The sequence below is a fragment of the Hemicordylus capensis genome, chromosome 2 (genome assembly GCF_027244095.1).
Source record: "Hemicordylus capensis ecotype Gifberg chromosome 2, rHemCap1.1.pri, whole genome shotgun sequence".
Taxonomy (NCBI): Eukaryota; Metazoa; Chordata; class Lepidosauria; order Squamata; family Cordylidae; genus Hemicordylus; species Hemicordylus capensis.
This window is the reverse complement of record NC_069658.1, coordinates 148,453,993-148,478,634: the sequence shown is the minus strand read 5'-3', so window position 1 is coordinate 148,478,634 and position 24,642 is coordinate 148,453,993. Positions and strand designations below refer to the sequence as shown.

The following is a 24,642-nucleotide window of genomic DNA, read 5'->3' as shown; positions in this document are numbered from 1 at the left end:
AGGTTCAAAGACATCTTTGCCAAGCCACTCTGACAATCGATACAAGAGCGCCTATTCATGTCACAGTCTTAAGGTTTTTGTTACAGTCAGGTTTTATCTTTTGTTCGCTAAGACACACACACTCAATCCAAGATCCTACCTTCTGTTAGTCCAACTGTTCCAATAGGGGGGTGACTGAAGACCACAGTAGGAATGTTGGTGTAGTCCAGTTTAGACTCTTCTTTGCCTTCAAAAAGCCTGTGTGCCAATTTTCTTCCAGCCGCTATTGCAACTATAAGAATTAAAAGTGGGCAATATCACCTAGTACAAAAGTGTACAAATCCAGTCTTCTGCACAGAATTAATGGTGGAAGGCTGTACAGCGGCATACTGCCATGCTCAGACGAACTGCCAAAGGGCAGCTGCAGGGCTGAATCAGTTCATGCTTTACATTCTCGATGCAGCTACTGCCACAGGACCACTCCATACAAGAAGGAGGGATAATCAGAATACGTAGACTGGACCCATGCCTTCTTAATGCACCCCTCCCCAAGAGAGAGGCAGGATGAACGCTGGAGAGATTATAACGTGCCCCGAGCAAGTCTTGGGACAGCTCCATGTGGAGGATTGTAGCACATATGAACCATCCCATGGTTATGTTTGTAACCTGCGCTTAACTCCTGGGGTAAGGGGAGAACATCTGAAAAGGATCTATTTGGACTGGGGGAGTGTAACAAAAGGCAACCAGAAGGAAAAACAACAACACACTCACACACTCAAAACAGCTTCCATATGAAGGGATGCTACAAGGTTTAGGAATCTGGAGACACACAGTTAAAGGGATACCTAATGGACATTAACAAAGTCATAGTTTTTCTAAGGCCCCTAATTCAGGCAACTCCTGTGAATGTTTTGGAACCCAATGATAAAGCGGCCTCTAGCATGCCCAATTCTGATCCAGCAAGTTTACTGTAGTCAAAAAGTGCTAGTACTGTCAACCTTAAGTGGCGCAGTGGGGAAATGCTTGACTAACAAGCAGAAGGTTGCCGGTTCAAATCCCCACTGGTATGTTTCCCAGACCATGGGAACCACCTATATTGGGCAGCAGCAATATAGGAAGATGCTGAAAGGCACCATCTCATACTGTGTGGGAGGAGGCAATGGCAAACCCTTCCTGTATTCTACCAAAGAAAAACCACAGGGCTCTGTGGGTGCCAGGAGTCGAAATCAACTTGATTGCACACTTTACCTTTACTGTCAACAGAAAGATCAGTGAAAAGAAAAAGATACCAGGCAGTTGCCTCGCCACCCCATGTCCTGTCAGAGTCTCCTCTCCCACTTTATTTTTAGTGCAGAATGTTTAGGTTCACACAAAGCCATACAAACCACTTTTAAAAATGCAAATGTTACCTGGGGTAAGAAGGGCTTTTCCACACACATCCCCAACAGCATAGATCCCCTTCCTGTTGGTGTTTTGGAACTCATCAACAATAATATGACCTCTAGCATCCACTTTAAGATCCTGACAGCGGTAAGGAAAATCCAAGTCAAACCCTGACATCTTGGGAAATAACATCTAAGACAAGTATCTTTGAAGAATCTCTGGGTCTAGGCTATTCAAACTTTCCAGAAAAATTGTGAAGAATGAACACAAGAGAAGTCAGATATTTTCTCCATGTATCATTAAGCGAGCAGAAGAGTAGGAAATAGAGTAGTCAGGCAGGGGCTGTGACAGGTGCTACAAAAGAACATTTTCGTACTTAAGATTTATACATCATTATTCAGGTTTTTAAAAGCTCCACATATCATCTCAGTAACTGTAACCCAAACATAGGTAAGGACAATGTTATCATTTGGGAGGGTGGGGGCTGAGAGAAGGGGGGGGCTTGTCTAAGGCCACCTAATGAGTTCATGGCCAAGTTCAAAAGCTAAATTGAGGACTCTGGGGACTCAGAGCTCACAGCCTTCATTTTATCAAAGAAATTTTAGGTGACTGATCAACTGATTAAATCTGCATATGAATAAACACAACAGTTCTGAAGTTAAAAGCATATTTGTTGTGTTTTTAGATGATCCATGTGCATGTTATGGCAGACATCATTCAAGAAGAGACAACCCCTCCTTTGAAAGAAAATTAAGGTGCTGTAAATTGATAGTAATTGAAGAGGATCAAGTTGGTACTTTGTACTTCCAATTTGTAGAGTCTGCCTTTGATAAAAATTGAAACCATTTATGGAAAAAATCTTCTTTGTACCTAGGAATGTATATTGTTTATAACTGGATTAAAGTTTAATTTTTTTAAAAAAAATCTGCCACCTTAAAACACACACACACGTATCAACTAATTTATTCATCTAACCGACCCATTGATTAAACATTGTAGCCCTGCTCTTAATCACTATATTACACAAGCTCTCATACATTCCAGAAGATACATGTCATGCATCAACAGGTCATATTGTGTTAAATCACATTATTCCTGCTTACCAGTTTGTCAAGATTTAGCTGTTCTGTATTTGGCTCTCTCCCAATGGCCCACAATAGACAATCAACATCTTCTATTGTGTTAATGGTGGGCTTCTGACTGGGAGGAGAGGATGTTACAGTTACTGCCAATTGTCCTGAAGGTGATTTTGTGATCGATTTGACCTGTTGGGAAACAGAGGACTATGCAATAATGCATTGACCCATCTAGACCAAGTAAGTAGTTCTGAAGGCTCAAACCTTGATTTTCTGCTTCAGGCTTTTTCTGTAACATGATTTCATTTCCCTGTTTGTGATCTGACAGCATGTAAATTTTATCCAGTTGTATACAAGCCTATTGGTCTGCCACAATTTTGCACAAGTGCAAAAAAGGCAGTTAGATGTGGTAGTGGGTACAATAGTCAGTTCCCAGAGAACCTCTGCTGTCATTTGGTGGGGGGGGGCACGTTTCTCTACAAGTTGCAAAGGTGTGCAGGTAATATCTGGTGGAATAACCTCCCTCCTGGCCATCAGCAATGTTATTCAGTCACTCTCTGGCTTCTGTGATTCCACCAGATATTACCTGCACATCCTGCAATGTTATATGTATCTCCTAGGACTAACAATAAGTTATGCAAAATAGTAGCCACTGCAATATAAATTATGCAGAATAGATCATGCAAAACTTGCTCAGCAGGTTCAATTTATGCCAGCTAATTTATTTCCTTTTAAAAGAACTACCTCAGGAATTGATTTACTTCTGCTAGCTAGCCTATCTATCTTTGTTGGTCTTCTCCTCCTCTTCTTAGTTTCATTTCTGTCTATAAGTTGTGTGTAACACCACTGAGCAGAACCTCTCTATTTTTGTGTATTCTGAGAGTGTCTTTTAAACACTCCAGTATGAATCTTAACCTTCTTCGGTATAGAAGTTGAATAAATAAAAAAAATCTATCTATCTTAATACTGGCTGCTGGATTCAGCTTTTCTTGGTACAGAATTTCTGTAGCCTAGCACATAATTTTTTTAAAATGAGTATGCATAGCCCTGATTATAAGAGCTGGTAGCATAACCCATACAATAATGGAGGCTTTCCACTTCTCCTAACACAGATCATCACAGCAGTGTGGGCCCAAAGTATGGCTACTTGCTCTAGTAACAAAACAGGAGATCCCAGCAGCATGCATGCTCCTGTGGAACTATCATGTGAACTCAGAATTTTTCACTGATCTCATATTGCTGCCCCCAAACCTGACATTGAACCGACATTGGCAAGTCAAGTTAAATCTAAGATCAGTGATCTCGGGTTAAATGTCAGGTTTCACAGCACCAATCCAAGATCAGCAAAACATCCTGAGGTCACATGACACACTACACAAGACAGCATGAGCTTCTGGGATCTCCAGTTTTCATTTACTGGACAGTAGATTAATCATGTGAACCAGCTCTATATATGCACCATGAGGAGAGGCCAAATTCACAATCCTGAGGGTGGGGAAGGGTTTATTGTGTGTCTGCTACTTAACCTGTAAAAGAGGGAGCAAGAAACATCATTTGTGTACAAGGCCTGTTGTACAATCTCATAGAAAAAAGTTAAGTACTGTTCCTCACTGATAAAACAAAATAATATAACTAGGCAACCTTACTGGAATACAAGCCTACCACTGCATACAAGGCCCTCAATGAAAACCAAAACCATTCAGTGCTAGTACAAAAACAAGCAAAAGGATTACACATTTATTACAACTGAAAATCAATTACTAAAGCTAGACAGGTAGGGAGGGAAATTAATTATTAAAGCTAGGCATGTAGGAAAGACCAAGTGGAAGACAGATAATACCAGTGAATATTTCCAGACTTCTACACCATGATGTTCCAGCTCCCAAGTGCAGTTTGAACTGATCATCGAATCAAAATTTCTCAGCACCTGTATGGAAAAGCATTAAGTCAGACTGCACAGACACACTGCATATCCACTTCAATGTTATCACCTCATACTCCATCCCCTCACTAGAGCTAGTGTAGCAGAGTGACCCAAAAGCTGTAAGGCTGGAAGGAGTCCCCTGCTCCTCATGCCCCTGGCATGGACACATTAGGCAACCCACAGTTATTTCAACTGAAGATTGAAATAACTGCGGGTTATTTCCGATGTTTGCAATATATGGATAATGATAGTGGCCTATTTTGGAATAGCAATGCTATTTTTACAATAGCAGTGACTCAGGCCTGGCAATCATGCACTTCCTAAGCTGATATGCTAAACGGAAGGAGGAAGGATTCCTGGCTGAAGTTGGCACCTTAATCAGAATTTGGAAATACTGAGGACTATCTCTTATTACACGTGGAAAACTAGCTGTCTATGGCAAAACTCTTTCAGGTACCTTTCCATGTCTTCCAGGCAATCTTATCAGAGTCCTGTTAGAACAGGGCTTGACAAATCCCAGGTGCCAGGAAACCATGGTGCCTTGTCTAGGATATTTAGAGAGAGAGTTATTTAATAAAATCTTTATTTGTCCCAGACAGCCTTGTTTCTGCTCTAAGTATGCTACTTGTAAATGAGATAAAGAGAAGCCCTTTTACCCCCTCCCCTTCCACATTGGACTATCATTAAGTCTAATAACTTTGTCAAGTGTCTGTTGTCTGGCTCCTAAATTTTGGGACTGGCTCCTAGGTCCAAAAAGGGGGGGGGGAGAAAAAAGTCAAGGCCTGTGTGAGAAATCTACAGATTTCTTTGCTCTATACAAATTTATCTTTTCGTATGGCGGGCAAAGGAAAGTCAAAGATGAATGTTTTCCCCTCTCTTGGCCAGCTATGCTAAGATGACTAATCCTTTTACGATAAAAAGGGCTTTGTTTTGGAAGTTTGTCTATTGATTAGGTGTGAATGGGAATATGAATATGACAAATATTTATATACTGCTTTTCAACAAAGTCCCCAAAGCAGTTACATAGATATAGATAAATAATACTAGCATAACCTGCACAGAGCATCTGCGCACGAGTATTGGATTGCTCCCCTCGCCTGCTGCCACAGCCCGGTGAGTCAATATTGCCCTTGTCTGGCTTTGATTAGGTGACCACTGATTGCAAATACCCACCAAAACTGAATACAATCATTAACTCCCATTTTCATTGGTGCGAACTGCTTTTCACCATAACATGCCCCACCCTTCTTGATATACATTGTCATCACACCATGCCATACACAAGGTGGGCTGGGAATTGTAGTCCTAGTGCTGGAAAGATTACAATGGAGATTTCATTCAAGACATCAGGGGAGTGGCGGGGAAGAAAAGACTCTCCATTCTTGTGCTGCTGCAGCTGAAGCCACAAGAAGGTAAGTGGGGGAAGAGAGGGCTTGGTAGGCAACAGGTGGGAGTGAGGCAGGCAGGGCTTTAGTTTATCCACATATCAGATTAAAATTCAAGTTGGGGGAGTATTTGTTATAATGAAATTGCCAAGTTCAACTTTCAAACTATCTAGAAAAAAGCTCAGCAGCAGCACTAGACAGAACAAGCAAATGAGTCCACCTTACCTCATCATAACGTATCAATAGGGATGTCTTTGAGCCTAGAGTTGAAAGGATGCCAGCAATCTCCACAGCTATGTATCCAGCACCAACAACAACACTACGCCTGAGAAATAAAGCTGGCTGGATTATTGTAATCAATCAATCAATCTCTCTTTCACACACAGATACACACACACACACACATACGTAAAGTTCTTATGTGAAAGGTTTGAAATAGATTACATTTGCTTTGTGTACTTAAATAAATTCAGAGCTGTTAACTAGGATATTCCAGGCCTTTCCTCTGAAGTTCCAACTTTCACTAAAAATGGAAATACATTTAGTAAGTCTCTAGCCCTTTTACTTCTGGAGATATAAGAATGTAGGTAGTATTCTTTCCAACTGTCAGTGAGGGGGAAAAGTTTTGTTCCAATATGCTACAGGTGCTTCTGATTTCTCAGGGGTCCACACCACACCTAATCAATATGCCTAACACCTATCTACAAGGGTACCATGCCAGTCCTTGCGATGATTCCTTATAGCCCAAACTGTAGCCAACTAGAAGGATTACCATAATGATAAAGTCCAAAAGGAATTGTTTAAAAGTCTGCTCTATTTGATACAGCTCTTCCTGATCCAACTTCTGGTTTCCCTGCTACATGAAACCAACTGAGCTTATGCTTCCCTGATAATTCCCTTTAGTACAATCCATTCAGTGCTACGCACTTGTAAATCCCATAAATTTCAGTGAGAAAATTAAATCATCCCCATTACAGACTGAGAATAGGCTTCATCATAAAATGGCAAGAACTCTCGTCAAAACTTACTTGGGCAACTCTTCAAGTTCAAAGAATCCATCACTAGTAATTCCCAAGCTAGCCCCTGCAAAGCAATGAGACACTGCCCTGAATATTTACACACAAATTGATTGAACACATGTATTCAACTTCTATTACTCTTCATTCATAGGGCCACTTCAAATATCACACTCTTTAAGTGTAAGATTTTTAAGCACATAACCATAAAGTACAAATGAGACAGACATGCATCATTCATAGTTCCCTGAGGAGTCTAAGCTCCCAAGAAAGTATACATGGTATAGCAAATGGGTTTCTTGCCATGTAGTGTGCGTGCGGAATGGCCCTTAGCTATACAGCAACCATATCAGACATCTAGTTAAATAGGAAGTACCAATAGGCTAAAGTTATCCATAAAAAGGATAGTACAGATATATAAACTCCATTGTATGACAAGGGTAGCACGTATAGTATGTCAAAACAATATTCAAATAATTTAAGGATCTTGAAGAAAAATAATTGCATTGCTATCAATTTTCTATAAACTGCAAAACAACGACAATGCAGAGAGAGAGAGAGAGGTCTAGTACTGGTCTAGATGGATGGATGCAGAGAGTGGTCTAGATAGGACTGATGCCGTATCAATCCTATCTAGACCACCCACAATTCCACTGGAGGCAAATGTCTCTGGTCCTCTAGAAAAAATTTGTCCAGAAGCTCACATTTCCTTCCTGCATTCTCTCTTGTGTGGTTTGGAGAAGTTAAGCAATAGCAGGAATTCCTCATCTTCTCCATTCATCAGCACAAATGAGAGAAATCCCTTCCTCTCTCCCTCAAGCCCGCTCTGTGTGTCAGAAGGCTCAAGGGAGGAGCAAGATTTTGTCATATGTGCTCATGTTAGAGAAATTAAGGGTCTCTCCAGATAGTATACAACTACTAATTCTTAAAGGCAATTTTGCAAGCGATCCAGATGACATTTTGCACATGCTGTAACTTCCTTGCACAGTCTGCCTGACAATCCTATATTCATTACTATATTTATTCTAACTCAATGACAGAAAGGAAAAACTTGCACAAGGAAAAGGCACAGACAGACCACATACAACTCGTACACATTACCTGTGTAGGTGGTGGTATATAGGAGGGTTGGCCATACATCAAGGGTACATCCCACCCACATCTCTTCAGTTCCACACCTGAGCATACTCCACCCTGCCTTCCCAGTTCTTTCATTTTTAAAAAACTGAGTTTTGCAATTGTGGTTTTCTCTGCGTATTAACTGTACTTTAGATTTTTTTAAAAAATAGAGAAATAAACCTTCTCCTCTCCCCCTCCTCTCTCTTTGTTCCTCCAACCAATTGTCGCTGCTCTCTTGGTTCAGTTTTGCAACCAGGACCTTTCCCAGACAGCAGGCTTTACTGTGGGATTAAGAGGGGTGAAGTACTGTGAGTTACTGAGCATATCAGATATTTCAAATTTGCCCAAAAAACTGTTGCAAAAAGTAGCATTTTTTTAACCCCAGACATAAATCAGGCAAAGCTCCAATGCTCAATGAAAAACCCAAATCGTGTATGGAATCCTCCCCAATAGCTTGCAGGGACTTTGACATAAACCTGGACAATACGTAAATGTACACCTGCCCTTCCCGTGATAAAGGAAAGTAAAATTGCCGTCTGGGAATGGCCCAGAAGACACTCTAAACCACATTAAAGAGGTTTTTGGCAATTGTTTGATTTGTCTTGCCTTGATGCAATCTCACAGGAATTCAAAAAGCAAAAGTCAAGCCCCAAAACTGCAAAGTGTACATGCAGGCGTACTCCAGGACATATCTGCATGAAACCTGTATGGTACAATGGCCTCACAAAGGTCTACCATGCATGTTATTCGCTGCCCTCCGACAAAGATAAGAACAGTTATAAACATTTTGGTGATTTCCCATTATAGCCTATGGTCAATAAGGGGAAAGAGACAAGGGCAGCCAAGGTCAGTAGCAGCAACAACAGCAGCCTCCATGATTTCTTACTCCAGCTCAATACCTAAGTGATCCACATCCTTATACTCCCCACTCTCTTACTGTGTTTCCCCGACATTTGGTGGGGAAAGTATGTGTGCAATATCTCCCCTCCCAAAGTGATCAAAAGAGTGCAAGAGAACATGTAATTTAACATTAAGAATGTTAAATTAAGAATGTTAAATTCCCAAGGAGAAAACTGCATTCTCAACAGCACGTTAGATGCATGTTTACTCCGAAGGAAGTCCCATTAAGTTCAATGGGACATTAGGACTTACTTCCAGGAAAGCATGCATAAGATTGCAGCCAGGACATGTCAGATAATGTAGCAGGAGGAAAGGGGACCATCTGAGTGGAATTTTCCGGAAATAATCTATTAAGCGCGACCTAATGGCGCAGTGGGGAAATGGCTTGACTACCAAGTCAGAGGTTGCCAATTCGAATCCCCGCTGGTGTGTATGGGAAACACCTATATTGGGCAGCAGCGATATAGCAAGATGCTTAAAGACATCATCTCCTCCTGCGCAGGAGATGGCAATGGTAAACCCCTCCTGTATTCTACACAAGACAACCACAGGGCTCTGTGGGCACCAGGAGTCGACATCAACTCGATGGCACACTTTAATCTATTAAGCAGGATTTTCAGGAACAGATTTATTAAGATGACACACTGAAAACCACATTTAAACAGCCGTCTTCCATTCTAAGCTCCATGAGAATCTCAGCAGAAGTGTGGGGGAGTCAAGAAATGCTGCAGAAGTTGAGTTAGCCAGGAGGGTGCAACAATAGAATTTCAATTTCAAAAAACTTCACAGGGAGGGACCTCAAACTGCACTGTTCCCCAACATTCTACCCCTATGCAGTCAGAAAACAGTGGCAATGTTGCACAGGCTCAAAGAAGTTCACATTAAAAAGCCCTCCATGGAAATTCCCTAAGAAACAGGAGAAGAGACTCCTGCTTCCCCTGACTTTCTCCATGATCCAGCGCAAGTTAGAGAAATCCATGCCATTCTCCCATGTGTATGACAGATGATTTAGTAGAGGGGAGGCAAACTTTGTGGCAAGTTGCCATAGACTAGAGGCTAGCTAGCAAGCCAAGTCATAATTTGTGGACGTTTGCCCAAGGCCCACAAAAACAGATCAGGGAGGAGCCAAAGTAGAGAATGCAAGAATAACAGGCAACTTCAGCTAGCTGGAATACTTACATGGTACGAGCTCTCTCCCCCTCTTCAAATCTCTCCTCAAAACCCACCTTTTCCATGAAGCCTTTAGCATAACTTTTCAAAATCTCCATCCCCAACTTAAACAACGTCTAAGTAACTGCATATATTTTTATACATTCCCTATTACCTTCCCTTCTCCCTTTCCTCCCCTTGACATCTTTCTCCTATCATTGAAATGTATTTTGTAGAGCTAAGATAAAGTCAAGTCAATTTCGACTCCTGACGCCCACAGAGCCCTGTGGTTTTCTTTGGTAGAATACAGGAGGGGTTTACGATTGCCGCCTCCTGCACAGTATGGGACGATGCCTTTCAGCATCTTCCTATATCGCTGCTTCCCAATGTAGTAGCAGGGGGATTCAAACCAGCAACCTTCTGCTTGTTAGTCAAGCATTTTCCCACTGTGCCAATTAAGGTGACATTTTGTAGAGACATATATGAAAACAGGAGTGGCTGGGGGCTTTTTTACCACAGGGTAATCTCTATTTTTTCCTGGATGTGGGTATTTGGCTCTGAATTGAATACAAATTGTTGACACCATTATCCCCTCTCCACCATACTTCAGGCAAGCTATCCACTTTGTTGTTTAGTTTTTCAGTCACCTGTGTGGTGATCTGCTCAAGTGTTTATTCAGCATTCTATTTTTCTTTTTTGTAAGTGTTTTCAAAACACTGGGTTTCTTTACACTTTAAAACCTTCTCTGAGAAAGGGGTGTGGAATGGCTTAATGGATGACACAAGAATCAGCCAACTACCCCTGCTTTGAGAAGGGAAAGTGGCTTTGGCTGGATCAAGCAGTGGTGAAAAACAGGATTCCCTAAGCTCAGTCTGAGGGAGAAGATGGTACAAATGCACTCTCACAACAAGCTCACCACTAAAAATTACATATGTCTATACACACCCATATATTAGAGGCTCTTCAGGGCAAGGGCTACTGACTTTAAAAAACAACTACTACGCTATGAAGGGTCATGCACATTAATGGGTTTGAACAACAATAATATGGAAAACAGAATGGAGTAAAGTTCCAGAAAAATCCATGCGATTTTCCAAGAAAAACCCACAATCAGTAAACACAAAAATCCACAATCAGCAAACACATTGAGCAGCAGAAAGAGCGAGAGCAATTGTATTTGCAAAAGGTTTAGGAGGAGAGCTGGTCTTGTGGTAGCAAGCATCAATTGTTCCCTTTGCTAAGCAGGTTTGCATTTGAATGGGAGACTACATGTGAGAATGGGAGACTACAAGATATTCCCCTTAGGGGGCTCCTCTGGAAAGAGCATCTGCATGCAGAAAGTTCCAAGTTCCCTCCCTGGCATCTCCAAGATAGGGCTGAGAGAGACTCCTGCCTATAATCTTGGAGAAGCTGCTGCCTGTCTGGGTAGACAATACTGAGCTAGATGGACCAATGGTCTGCCTCGGTATATAGCAGCTTCCTATGTTGATGCTGCAGGGCAAGCAATATAGTGTTGAATCTACTGAAGGGTTCTAAAGCAAACAGTTTTGCTATCAAATCAGCTTTCAGCTGAGCTCTTCCCTAACCACAGGACAAATATGACAGTATTAGAAGCCTTACCTGGGATGTCACTTTCACTGGGGATTAAAGGCTGCCCACCAGTAGCAATCAGGATGTGAGGTGCAGTATACTTTTTACCATCAACCTCAATCGTGGGTGGATCATCAGATGTAAATGTTGCATGGCCATGAATAGTTTCTATACGAGCCTGGTAAAATCAATTTAGATTGCACACAACCTATAAATTATATCAAGTACGGCACATTAAAGACATTCACAGGGCATTTTAGTTCTGTTCTCTCCCATCATAGTGTTTATGGCTAGTGTGCCAGTCTTCTCCTGCCTCTTCTCATCCACTGTTTGATATATTACTGAACTTGTTTGGGGCATCAAAGCTACTAAATATTTTCTCATCAGTCCTCTAGAGAAGTTTCTAAAGTCAAATGTGTAGAATTAAGGGCATATCTATGCTACAGAGCAGGCCTGCTCAATTTAGGACCCACCCCAGCTGTTTTTGGACGACAACTCCCATAAGCCCTAGCCACAGCAGCCAATAGCCAGGGAATATGGGAGTTGTAGGCCAACATCTGCAGGAGGGGTGAAGTTGAGCAACCCTGCTATACAGTGAAACTGGTCTAATACTTATTATTGACCCTCCCCAGAATTCTATGAGGGTGACTAAGGATGTATAAAAAAGAATTCTTAGCATGCTCAGCAAACTACAATTCCCAGGATTCTATGGTAAAGTTAAAGTGATATGCAATCAATACAAGTTTGCAGTGTAAGACACCCTAAGAGTGAGGACTGTGCATCATCGCCAAATCCTTTTCTGTCTTCTACAAGTACCACTTTACATTCCTAGCAGTTGGGGACTATTAAGAGAGAGACTTACAAAACCTATCTGCTTTGAAACTAAAGGGACATATTGTGAAACCCAGATAGATTATAGCAGAATAAAGAAGTTTTGCAGACTTAAGACTGGCTGAGATGCAAAGCAGGAACATTTACAAACCTTGTTCAAATTATTTTGATAGATCTCATTCAGTCGCTTCACATAAGCATCACGTTTTTCTTTAATTACTCTGCAATAAAATGTGAGTTTTATTTCACTAAGTTCTCGCACTTTTACAGGGGTAAGACCATAGTTCAAAACGAAGGTCTCCTTCTAAACTTCTATCATGAGGTACACAAAACTGCTTCTGAAGTCAGGCGCCCCACAGCAAAACTAGAAAAGATTAACCTGATTTTGTTTTGTTTATTAGATGCAGGCCTTTTAATGAATTGAAAAATCTAACTATTTGGCTGTGGAGTCCTCCTTCTACAATTGGTTGAGCTGCCAATGCTCTTGCAGAGCTCCATTTCATTGAGAAAGCAATAAGGTCTTCTCAATCACACTCCATGTCATATGTCCATATCAAGTCTACCACTCAAAATAATGCCCCAAATCTAGATCTCCCTGACCTTATGTTTAAACAGCTGGTTTTGAGTCAAAAACAGGAGGGCAAAGAACAAAGCTCCTATTTCTGTGTTCGACCATTTAGAGATATGTACACCAACCATAACTGACTTGGGAATCTAATATTTAGGTCTAGTTCACATCTGATTTGGCAATTGTGTTTTCTGGGACTAGATCGGTGTTTCCTACAGAAAATATGAATGGTAGATACACATTCATATACCCCCATGGATACATGCTATGGAGCCCTGACTGGCTGCAAGTTCATGGTACCTGTGCATAGTGGCCACCATCCAAGCTAACATTCCGCCGTCAGGGGTTCCCACTGCACAAGGGGAAGAGGAATGGTTTCCAGCTATCTCCACTTCCCTCTGCAGACCCTTGGGCCTCCAAAAAACAGGGGTGTAGCTATAGCTGAGCAGATGGGTTAAAAGAATTTGGGGGGCCCAGCTCCACCCCTACCTATTTTCTTCATCTCCCTCACTTTGAGGGGCCACCAGGGAGAGGGGATGACACGGGCCCCCTCTCCCCTAGCTACGCCCCTGCCCAAAACTATCTTCCAGAGGATCCCCCAGGCCTCAGGTTTCCAGAGACACAGGGAGATGCAGAGGGAAGCAGAAATTGCCAAAAACTGCATCTGCCCCCCAACACACATACACAATGGAAGATCTTGGTGTGTCAGCAGAGAGCTAGTTTGGAAGTTGGCAAGTCTTTTCAGGAACATCGTGTTTTACAAGTTTGCTGAAGGAAATACTAATGTCATTGGAGCGCACAAGATTGCTGCATAAATCATGAAGAAGCTTTTAATCATTCTTGCCCACTTAACCAGCTTTCAAACTAACACGTACAGTCTGAATGTTCATATTTGCAACCCACTCAAATCCGATGATTCTGAAACTAAAGATGGTTTCCTGAATGAAGTGAAGAATAAAGCTGCACATGCAGCTTTGGAGTGGCTCACAATGTTGACGTGGGACCCTTCAGACACTAATAAAAATCTCAGTACAATAATCTGTGTAGACATCATTCATACAGCCATAAAAGGGAGAGCAATTTAGTGTTCCTTCACTGGCATTCTAACTCCCATCACAAGCATTTACATAATCAACTGATAGTATATGCCAGGGTTTCTTAACCTTGGGCCCCCAGACGTTGTTAGACTACAACTCCCAGAATCCCCAGCCACAAAGGCCATGTCTGGGGATTCTGGGAGTTGTAGTCCAACCCTGGTATATGCTTATTTACAGAGCTGCAAAGACTATTCATTTTCTATCTGCAGTAATCAATGTCCTGAAGGCAAATGTGGTGGCTTGTTAGGGAGATTCTGAAATTTAAGTTGTAAATGTTTCAGAATTTTAATTTGGGCCTGTGTGACATTATTTTACTTGTATGTTGTGTTGCAAGATTTGCTTGTGTTGCAAGATTGTGCTATGGTCAGATTACTACATGCAAATAAGATCTATCTATTTATATAGCTATGACTCCAAATTTTAACTTCAGACCTACCGCCAGCTGAACTTCACATTAGGTACTTCAAAACCATAATCCTTGTGATCATGGATAAATTCAGAGTGGACAGCTGTGTTCCACATCACCTGTTAAGGGAAACATCCAGGGTTTAATATAGAAAGAAATGAAAAATCAAATATCACTAATTATTGTATTGTGCAGTAAAAAGCTGGTAGATCTTGTGTGTGCATAGCAGGGGAAGAGGTGTAATATCTAGAGCTTCCTACCCTGAGACTCTGCAGCTTATGGCTCACCTAGAGAACCTGAGTCCACCAGCCATGTACAGTGGCCTGTCAAGTACTTTACAAGCTCCCCGTTTTTGCAGTCACAGATGGGCAGAAAACTCAGATTGACCGAGCCCCTAATTGGCCACCATATGTGAATGGGAGGCTACATTCAGTTCAAGTTGTGCAGGCCTAGGCAACCTACAAATTATTCTATCAGACTTGGTCTCTTCAGCTTACATTGAACTTAACAGGCATCACAAGAAGTTGTTTTGGATGTTAAACAGCAAAGCAATGGGAAGCACAAAGAGGTCCTGTGCATGAACATGAAATGTAGCATACAGGCAGCCCTCGTTATCAGAGATCCTGGCACCCATAGTTTTGGGTCGGGCAATATAGACCCAACCTCATTATCCGTGGTTTAAAAATGAGCAAAATCCACCTATCCTGGGTGGCCAAAAATGACTTCCAGTGTCATTTCCAGCCACCACTTTGCAGAACTGAGCCATTTTGTGGGTCTTTATTATTATTATTATTTTATTTTTTCCATTTATATCCCGCTCTTCTGCCAAGGAGCCCAGAGCGGTGTACTACATACGTAAGTTTCTCCTCACAACAACCCTGTGAAGTAGGTTAGGCTGAGAGAGAAGTGACTGGCCCAGAGTCACCCAGCAAGTCTCATGGCTGAATGGAGATTTGAACTCAGGTCTCCCTGGTCCTAGTCCAGCACTCTAACCACTATTAAAAAAAATATTTCCTTCAAATTCTCAAAATTCTGGGTGATTTGTGGGGGGGGGACTTTCTGGAGAGCTGGAGAAAAAGGTACTGTGCTTTATCCCTGTTATTTCTGCTTTTTTGTACTTCTTCTAGGCTCAATGAACCTAGCTCCCCGCAATTCCCATAGACTCAAAGTTTCATTATGTGTGGTTTCATTATCCACGGTTGGAGGCTGGAATGGAATCCCTGCGAATAATGAGGGCCACTTGTACCATATTAATTTTAATGGATACAATATAAACTCATGCCAGATGGCAGAAACTAATTTGAAGTGGAAATGCTGGCTAGCGTGAGATTCCTTCAAAGAAGCCAGCAAGTCACATCACTAAGCCCTTTTTCACAGTCAAGTGAGAGGGCTTGAGGGAGGGCAGCAGGGAAGGCCGTAGAAGCTTGCTGATGATCTCTGTAGAGTTGCTGATGATCTCTGTAGAGTTGATGCTTCCCTGATGATGATCTCTGTAGAGTTGCTGGGCACCCAAATCGTGCACCCAGATGGTCTGCGGCTGCCATGGGCAGCGCAGAGGTGCAGCGGTCAGCATTTGTTGTCCCAGCCCCCGGAAATCTCACAATGCACCATGCAAGCATGTGGTGCATTGTGGGGATTCCCCCGGTGCTGGCTGGGAGCCCTGAAGTGGCTCAGCGCCAGCCGGTGCTGACACATGAGCAGTTAGACAGGGTAAGGGTGCGAGTGCACCCTTAACCTCAGCTAACTGGTGGGCTTGTTTGGCAAGTTTGCCAGCAATGTGCCACCAGGAGCCACATGCTCCTGGCTGTTCTCATGGGCAACCAAGTCCGGGCTTGGCTGCTCAGGAGAACAGCCTCACAACTATGTTCATAGTCAGCCTATACTATGTTCATTCACCTTGACTATATCAGCTGGTTCCCCCTCCCCCGCATTCAGTCCTTGAGTAAGTCAAATCTTCTGTTGCTGGTAACCATTAAAGTTTATGAAAGTCTGTGTATGTTTTGTTTTTTGAAGCAGTGGGCTATAAGACCTGTCCTGAGCCTTCAAGTCAGAGGAAGGTGCCAAGGACAGTCCTTCATTTGCAAACCCTGCTGGGCATCTCAACAGTGTCAGAAAAGAAATGACCAAGGGTGGCCTCCATCCTTGCTGCTTCAAGTGCCCGCAGAAGGAGGAGGGGCCAACCCTCTATTTTCTATTAAATTCTTCAGTCCCTCAACATAGGGACAGTTAAAACATTCTTAAAATCTATCACTTAATGGTGAGATTTCCACTGAGTTCCCAAGTGAGGTTTCCTTCTTGGTCAAGGGCTCAGGAGCATGTCAGACTGCACACTGTTCAAAGTGCTCTGACACCCAAAGATACAAGAAAGCAAGAAGGCAAAGTCCTTTTTTTCTTGCACGTATCTGCAAGGCAGAGTTTAAAAGATAACCATCTCTTTAACCTAATAAATTACAAACAAAAAATGTAAGACACACCTACATAATCTAGCTTTTTAGTATATTTTCAACTGTACTGAATATCTATTAAGTTTTCACTCTCTCGAGAAAGCATTTTTAAAAACACATTCATTTTAAAAAGAAACACACACACATATATAGCAACACGTGAAGAATATTTAAGAAAAGGCCTTTTTACCTTTTTAGGCACACATCCAACATTCACCTAGAATAGAATAATACACTATAAGTGTTATGTCAGCACTTCTAAGATAAGCAAGTATTCAGCAAATGTGCACAAAGTTAAAGCTTGTTTGATTTTGGGTTATTCACTATTTAGTATAATAGAAAGTAACAGTAAGTCTCTTTAATACAGATAGGAATGTAGAAATATTACCAGAGACATCCGTGATGGGATTATCTCAAACCAATTACAAAATAACATCTTATGGGCCAGATCCCCTGCTAACTGGGCAAAGAGGCACCTTTTTAATGTGGTGATTCTCTTTATTAAGCAGGGGAAGAGTAACTGGTCCTATCCACTGCCTTAAGTTGCGAGCCCTTTGGGGACAGGGAGTCATCTTATTTATTTATTATTTCTCTATGTAAACCTCTTTGGAAAATTTTGTTGAAAAGTGGTATATAAATATTATTTGTTGTTGTAGTAAGATGCCCACCGTTATGACAGTTGGTGTGGTGTGGTGTGGTGTGTGTATATAGGGAAGGCTTGCATATTTCAATGGTGCTTGGCAACAAGTACTGTTTTTTCTGTGCATTGCTCAAAGAGACACATTGCAACGACTCTTGCAAACATCTGGGTTACACAGGGATAGAGGACAAACGTTGTTCTCATTGTATTTTGGTCTATGACCGTAAATAAACATGACTGACTTGTTCTCATTGCAACAGTGTCCAAGTGAGATGTTTTCATTTTTCCCATAGGAATGAGTGACAGCTATTTACAAAGGACAAAGAAAATGTGATTCACTCAGGAACACCACTGGGATTGGAGGCTAAACCTCGACTCCAGTACTGAAAAACTACCAGCACTTTATCTATACAGCCTAATCCTAGTTTTTTCCATGGTCATGGTGCCTCATTACGGAATACTGGACACTGTTTTTTATTTTTAAAAATAGCTAAAGAGGCATCAGCCTGGTCAGTACTTGAGTGAAAGACTGCCCAGGGGTCCCTCAAAAAGACCCAAAGTTTCCCCAAAGAGCAGGAAATAAAGCTCTTTTATATATCAATAAACAGATATTTACAGCTGGTAAAACACCAGTGGTAATGACATTCTACCCACCTAATGGTGCATCAGAGAAATGATTTGCCTAGGGAGCAAAAGGCTGTTGGTTCAAATCCCTGCTGGTATGTTTCCCAGACTATGGGAAACACCTATATCGGGCAGAGTGATATAGGAAGATGCTGAAAGGCATCATCTCATACTGTGTGGGAGATGGCAATGGTAAACCCCTCCTGTATTCTCCCAAAGAAAACCACATGGCTCTGTGGTCGCCAGGAGTCAACACCAACCCGAGGGCACAACTTTACCTTTAATGACATTCTAAAGCCACAGGATTCTGTTTTAGTTTATGTCCCCCATCCCTTCCTTTTGCCTTAAGGAGAATCTTTACAAGATGTCAGATCAGAGCACAAGAGCAAGTCCAAGAGACTTCAACATTTGAGGAAAAGGAGAACACCCATTTGAAGCTCTCCCTGCCCCCTTCACAATCAAACATACAACTTCATATTTAACCGACGATTTGCTGTCCTTTAATGGCACTCTAAATATTTTATCTAAGTTGACTGCAACACTCTGCTTCACAATTGTGTAGAGCTAGCTCAAAATCTGAACCCATGCAGTCTGAATTATATTCCAAGACTGGGCTTTGCTTCAGAGCATGGACAAATCATGTACCAAATCTGTATCTATATCTCAGTATAAACCTAAGAGTAAAAGCTTTGCAATTTACTAGACGTTGCTGTAAAAATGCCACCCCCCATTCACAGGAGAGAGCATCAAACACAACCATTTCTACACACAGTAATGTAACCTTACTCAACAAGTGGTATTTTTTGCCTAACAGCAAAATGGACCTGTCCAAACTAGTCCCTTAAACAGATTTCCTTTTCTGGCCACACCATTTCATAAGCCTAGTTTTCTTGTGTCGGAGAAGAAAAATTACTACTTGCCAAGAGGCACAAACAATGTAAAACTGTAAACATAATAGGAAATCCTAAGCACTCTCCACACATCTTCCTTTTATTCTGCCAACTGGATTTGCATTTTTCTCCCAAATATTAGAAATAATTCATTTAATTTTTTTAAAAAGGTTCCTATTAACAATCCCATTAAATCTACTCTAGCAAGCCCAACCTTATGCTCCAGCTACTGTACCACTGTCCTCCTGATAGTCGGCACTGATGCTCCGCTCTGTACACCATCCCTTCTTCACCCATCCCTTCTTCACTCATGCTGCTCATTCATTCCTGCCTGTGCTTCTCCACTACAGTTTGTTTGATGCCCTTTCCCCATGCTTTGGCATATTAAGAGTAGAAATCTGGGGTGGAAATTCTTCCAAAACAAGAAATTTCCCCCCCAAAATTCCATACTTTATCTTTCCACTGAAAAACTTCCATTTCTAAAATTTATTGGCTGACATCAAGACTAGCATTGTGCAAGTGTGGCAATGCGAGTTGCAGACTATCACTGAGCTGTCACTAGAACAGGGGAAGAGCCATTTTTGGACAGAAAAAGGAGTGAAGAAAACCCAAGGCGCTAAGCAAATTGATATTGTCTTTATTTTAGGCCTGCATCTTTGTTCATTTGTTGAAAAGTATATCATACTCTAGCGGGATCACAAGTGATCCTGCTAGTGTATGATACTGAAACATAGTGATCCTCTGTTAGTGTCCAAACGCATCAGGACTAAAATTAAGAAAATATCAATTTGCTCAGCACCTTTGGGTTTTCTTCCCTCCTTTTCCTGTCTGGTTTTTCAGTGCTGCATCACTCCATTTTGTCTCCCTTTTCCATTTTGAAGAGCAATTTTTGCCCATTTCCCCTTTCCTTTGAAGATCAGCATGCAACACCAAAAGATGTCCCTGTGGGTTGCGTGACCCTCAAAGACATATTTTGGTGATGCACAGTGGGCTTCAGAGGAAAGGGGAGATCAGCTAAAATAATCCCTTGCCCCGCTCAAGCGACAGCACAGTGATAGTCTGGAACTCTTACTGCTGCATGCATGCAATGTTAGTCTGGATGTCAGTCACTGTTTCCTAAAAATTAATTAGTAACAATGAATGGATGCCAACACAATATTAGGCAAGCCTACTACTACCAAAGCTGTAATTAATGTTTTTCAGGTCATTATCCCTAAGAAGTGTGAGAGAGAGTACATATAGATTTTACTGATTTATTGAGTATTACAATAAACCTAATTTATTTCCACCTAAAGCTCTGGATTTATTTCAGTATAAAATTTAAACCACGTACCCCAGCAAATATTTCAGTTCAACTACTTGGAAAACTTTAGAGACACAGCATGGAAAAATTAAAATGGGAGATTATTTTTATTAAAGAAATAGGACAAACAACATGCCAATCTATTTAAAGTATGAGTAAAATTTGCATAGTATTTTTAAAGGAAAAAATAATGTAAATTGTATGCCAATGAAGCAGACCCTGTACAAGAAAGTTTTCCAGAAAATCCACACCTCTGGTCAAGACAGAGTGGAAGATATATAGTATCTTGTGTGGACATGAATTGCATATTATTTGTATTCCTGCCATGAGTGGTTCTGCATTGCCACTGGTCTTGTACATTATGCTCCAACTCATTTCCACCCCCTGAAATGAAGCCTTTCACAGGTACAAGGTGGAGTCCTGACCCTGTTATTGTAAGCAGGATGCAGTACAAACTGACTAATGCCCAAAATGATACATGTATGTCAAAGGAAGGTGCACGCTTCTAAACAATGATAATATGAACTTCTTCCATAGAAAGGTAAAAAAACCTGGTCAAACCCAAATAACTGTGCAACACCCATTATGCAATGCTAGCAAGCAAAATAAAAATGGTCATAAAGTAAGGCAAAGTATACACTGCACTTTTATATCCCGCCAACCTGGGAAAAACAGATGTCACTTAGCACAGACAATGTGTAGGAAGCCAATATACAAAGAGGTCATTCACACGGAACAGGCAGGCAGGGCGATGGGTAAGACTTGTGAAACTCACCCTTCTCCCCAGAGGACTGATCCCATGTTGATGGGAGCACAGAGTGCGCTCTCAGATGATCCGCACTGCGTACCTGCAGCGCAGAGCTCGAGGCCAGGACAACACTTTGAGACCACTGGAGATCCTACAATGCACCATGCAGCACACACAATGCTTTGCTGGATTTCCCCAAGAGACGGGTGCTCTAGAAACCCATCTCTGGGTCTGCCGAGGCTAAACATAGCCCCAGCGAACACATGATCCAGTAGCCTGGGTTGAGGGAGCGCTCACTCCCTTAACCTCGGCTAGCAGCCGGGCTAGGCAGCGCTGGCCTGCTGGGATCAGGCCCAATCCCAGCAGTTCTCAAGCACAACCCAACCCAGGCTGGGCGTCCCTAGCCTGGGTTAGGCTGTGCATAAGAACAGCCTCACTGGATATAAGAGCTCCTTGGTGTATTAGAGGAGAGCTGGTCTTGTGGTAGCAAGCATGACTTGTCCCCTTAGCTAAGCAGGGTCCACCCTGGTTGCATATGAATGGGAGACTAGAAGTGCGAGCACTGTAAGACATTTCCTTAGGGGATGGAGCCACTCAGGGAAGAGCAGAAGGTTCCAAATTCCCTCCCTGGCTTCTCCAAGATAGGGCTGAGATTCTTGCCTGGAACCTTGGAGAAACTGCTGCCAGTCTGTGTAGACAATGCTGAGCTTGATGGACCTATGGTCTGACTCAGTATACGGCAGGTTTCAATGTTCCTATCATAATGATCAATAATGTGAGCTGGGAAGTCCTCAGTTTCAATCTCAACTAAACCAGTACTTCCTAATGACCTTAGACAAGCCCCTTATATTATCAGCCTCAGTTCTTCCCTCATACGTGTGCAATGTGGAGAGCATAAACAACCTCCCTTACAGAGTTGTCAATAAAGTGCTGAATCCCAATCTGAGCTAGAATTTCTTGAGTGGCAAACTATCACTTAAGCTCTCCCTTTGTAGTTTACAGTTTTGTATAATATACAAATGAGAACATTCTATCATACAAGACATAAATTTATGTTTTTGTATACACTTTTAATTGTTATTTCAGGAGCTTCAACTAGGTTCAGCTATTACTACCTTTGACTTACTGCCTCCACGACATTTATTTATTTTATTTTTACATTTACATCCCATTCTTAGGAACATAGGAAACTGCCATATACTGAGTCAGTCTATCTAGCTCAGTATTGTCTTCACAGACTGGCAGTGGCTTCTCCAAGGTTGCAGGCAGGAATCTCTCTCAGCCCTATCTTGAAGAAGCCAGGGAGGGAACTTGGAACCTAGATGCTCTTCCCAGACCGGCTCCATCCCCTGAAGGGAATATCTTGCAGTGCTCACACATCAAGTCTCCCATTCAGATGCAACCAGGGCAGACCCTGCTTAGCTAAGGGGACAAGTCATGCTTGCTATTCTTCCTCCAAGGAGCCCAGAGCAGTGTACAAGGTTATGTTTATCCTCACAACAACCCTGTGAGGTAGGTTAGGCTGAGAGATATGTAACTGGCCCAGAGTCACCCAGTGAATTTCGTGGGATCTGAACTCCGGTCTCTCTGGTCGTAGTCCAACACTAACCACTACTCACCACACTGCCTCCTTAGATCGTAAGGCAAGGTCTTTTAAAGCCGCTCCTTGGAAGCAGCAGCCTCTTTTTTTCTGCTTATGAAACTCTGTAAAATATCATGTAAATCGATGGTGCCATATAAAAGTCAGTTTCCAGCAGTCACACTTTTCTGTGTCCAAGAAACAGAAGCCAGGATGGCACTACACAGGTAGAAGATGAGTTGATTCTCAACTGCTTGATTTTTAATGGCTGGAGTCACTAGGTGTAGGGAATGGGTTTATTCCCCTACTTTGTGGTGTCCTCAAATGCAGCACTTTACTTTCCCCCATAGGAGTGAATGACAACCATTCATTTGTACGGGCAGTGGGAGAAATGTCCTCACTGTACTGTGTGTATCCCAAATGTATCCTTTTCTCCTTGTCCTATAGAAGTGAATGGGGGGGGGGACTGCTGCACTTCAGATCATTGCAGCAAGGGCAGCATCGGCCATATGCCACTGGGTGGCTTGGCCCTCACTGACAGGAATCCCAGGAGGGAGGGCAAAACCCAGAGCCCACACATCCTTATGAAAGAGGAGATGTGTTAACAGCTTTCTTCACTGGCCATTCCATAACAATGTTGCACCATCTAGCAAGGTTGTTTTTGCTACTGTTGCTAGGCGGTGCATCTACCAAAGAATAACTTTGAATAGATACAGTGTTTAGATATTTGATCCCTTTCCCTGGAGCTATTTGAAATACCATTACTACACTGGAGGCGGGGAGAAGAAGAGTGAGGCAGAAGACGAAACTGAACTCTCAAGAGCTCTATGAACAGACGCACGATACACCTCATCTCTCTCCCCCCTTCATTAAGATAACGTGGGGTGAGAAAGAAAAGGAGTGGCAGCAGGAGGCACAAACACCTTTCTCCCTCCTGACGTTCCTTTTCTCCACGCCCCCGCCCCCCTTTTAAAAACTATAAGAGAATGACCCTGCCCGGCTTTTGCACCTGGCCACACCGTGCAGGGGAGAAATTCCAAGAGATGTGCTGCAACCCAATCCGACGCACGCACGCTTGCTCACGTCCAAGTCAGTTCTACAGGACTTGTTCGCTCCCCAACAAGCATACGCAGCAGGGGCAGCAGCAGCAGCAGCCCTCTCCCCGCCCGACTCACGCATGTGCCTCCGAGCCGCCCCTTTTCGACCACTGCAACCCGAGCTCCGAGCTCCGCGGCGCGCCGAGCACTGGCCAGCCCGCCCGAGCCACCGCCCAGGACGAGGTAGTCAAAGGCCATGGCGCACGACGAGGAGGAAGAGGCACGGAGTTGAGCCATGGGGGCGCGGCAGCGGCGGCAGGCAGAAATGAGGGCGGCGGTAGCTGCTAAGGCAGCTAAAGTACAGCGCGGCATCCTGCCGCCTCCTCCTCCTCCCTCCGACCAGCGGGCAGGGCAAAACGGCCACACTCCCTCTCTAACAGGCACAGGCAGAGCCAGAGAGGTGGGTCACGTCTCAAAACGCCCCCGGCTGGGCAGCTCTGGTTGGCTGAGCCGTCAGTCACTCCCTAGGCAGACGGGAAAGGAAGCCAGACAAGTTCTATCGCAGCACCAGGGAGGGGAGATGCAAGTAAAAGCCCCGCCCCTCGAGGAAGTTACTTTCTACCTCATTAGCCCCGCCCACTACATGCTTTCTCCCCCCCCCCCCCCCCGACCGGTGGTTTTTCCCGGTTCTTTGGGTGCAGGAGTTACGTTTGTTGATAGTTACAGGGGGCCCCCCGCCCCGCCAATTAAAATTGGGGACGCATCACTCTTATAAACAAAAGGAATTATTTCTGTAAGAAAAACAGCACAGTCGAACCAGCTTGAGTTTCCTTAAGACTACAATTATTTGTCAGTCTTGCAGTGTCACCAAATTGCCATTTTTGCTGCAGCAAGATATAAACATCGTTATGCCTCTGAATTTATGTATTGATTCAGTCATCCAAAAACTTGAGG

The 24,642-nt window shown here is 42.8% G+C and overlaps 1 protein-coding gene across 1 annotated transcript in view; it reads right to left on the bottom strand.

The window, feature by feature from the left end:
* GSR (glutathione-disulfide reductase) overlaps nt 1-24,168 on the bottom strand; it is a 29,389-nt gene extending 5,221 nt beyond the window's left edge. Inside the window, exons 1-11 of the mRNA XM_053300350.1 lie at nt 23,827-24,168; nt 17,058-17,084; nt 14,454-14,542; nt 12,504-12,573; nt 11,552-11,699; nt 6,776-6,830; nt 5,973-6,072; nt 4,279-4,365; nt 2,466-2,627; nt 1,389-1,500; nt 140-271 (exon numbers count right to left, since the gene is read on the bottom strand). Coding sequence (XP_053156325.1) covers nt 140-271; nt 1,389-1,500; nt 2,466-2,627; nt 4,279-4,365; nt 5,973-6,072; nt 6,776-6,830; nt 11,552-11,699; nt 12,504-12,573; nt 14,454-14,542; nt 17,058-17,084; nt 23,827-24,060 — 1,216 coding nt within the window. The 5' untranslated portion in view covers nt 24,061-24,168. The remainder of the gene's footprint in view (nt 1-139; nt 272-1,388; nt 1,501-2,465; nt 2,628-4,278; nt 4,366-5,972; nt 6,073-6,775; nt 6,831-11,551; nt 11,700-12,503; nt 12,574-14,453; nt 14,543-17,057; nt 17,085-23,826) is intronic.
* Between the last annotated feature and the right edge of the window lie 474 nt (nt 24,169-24,642).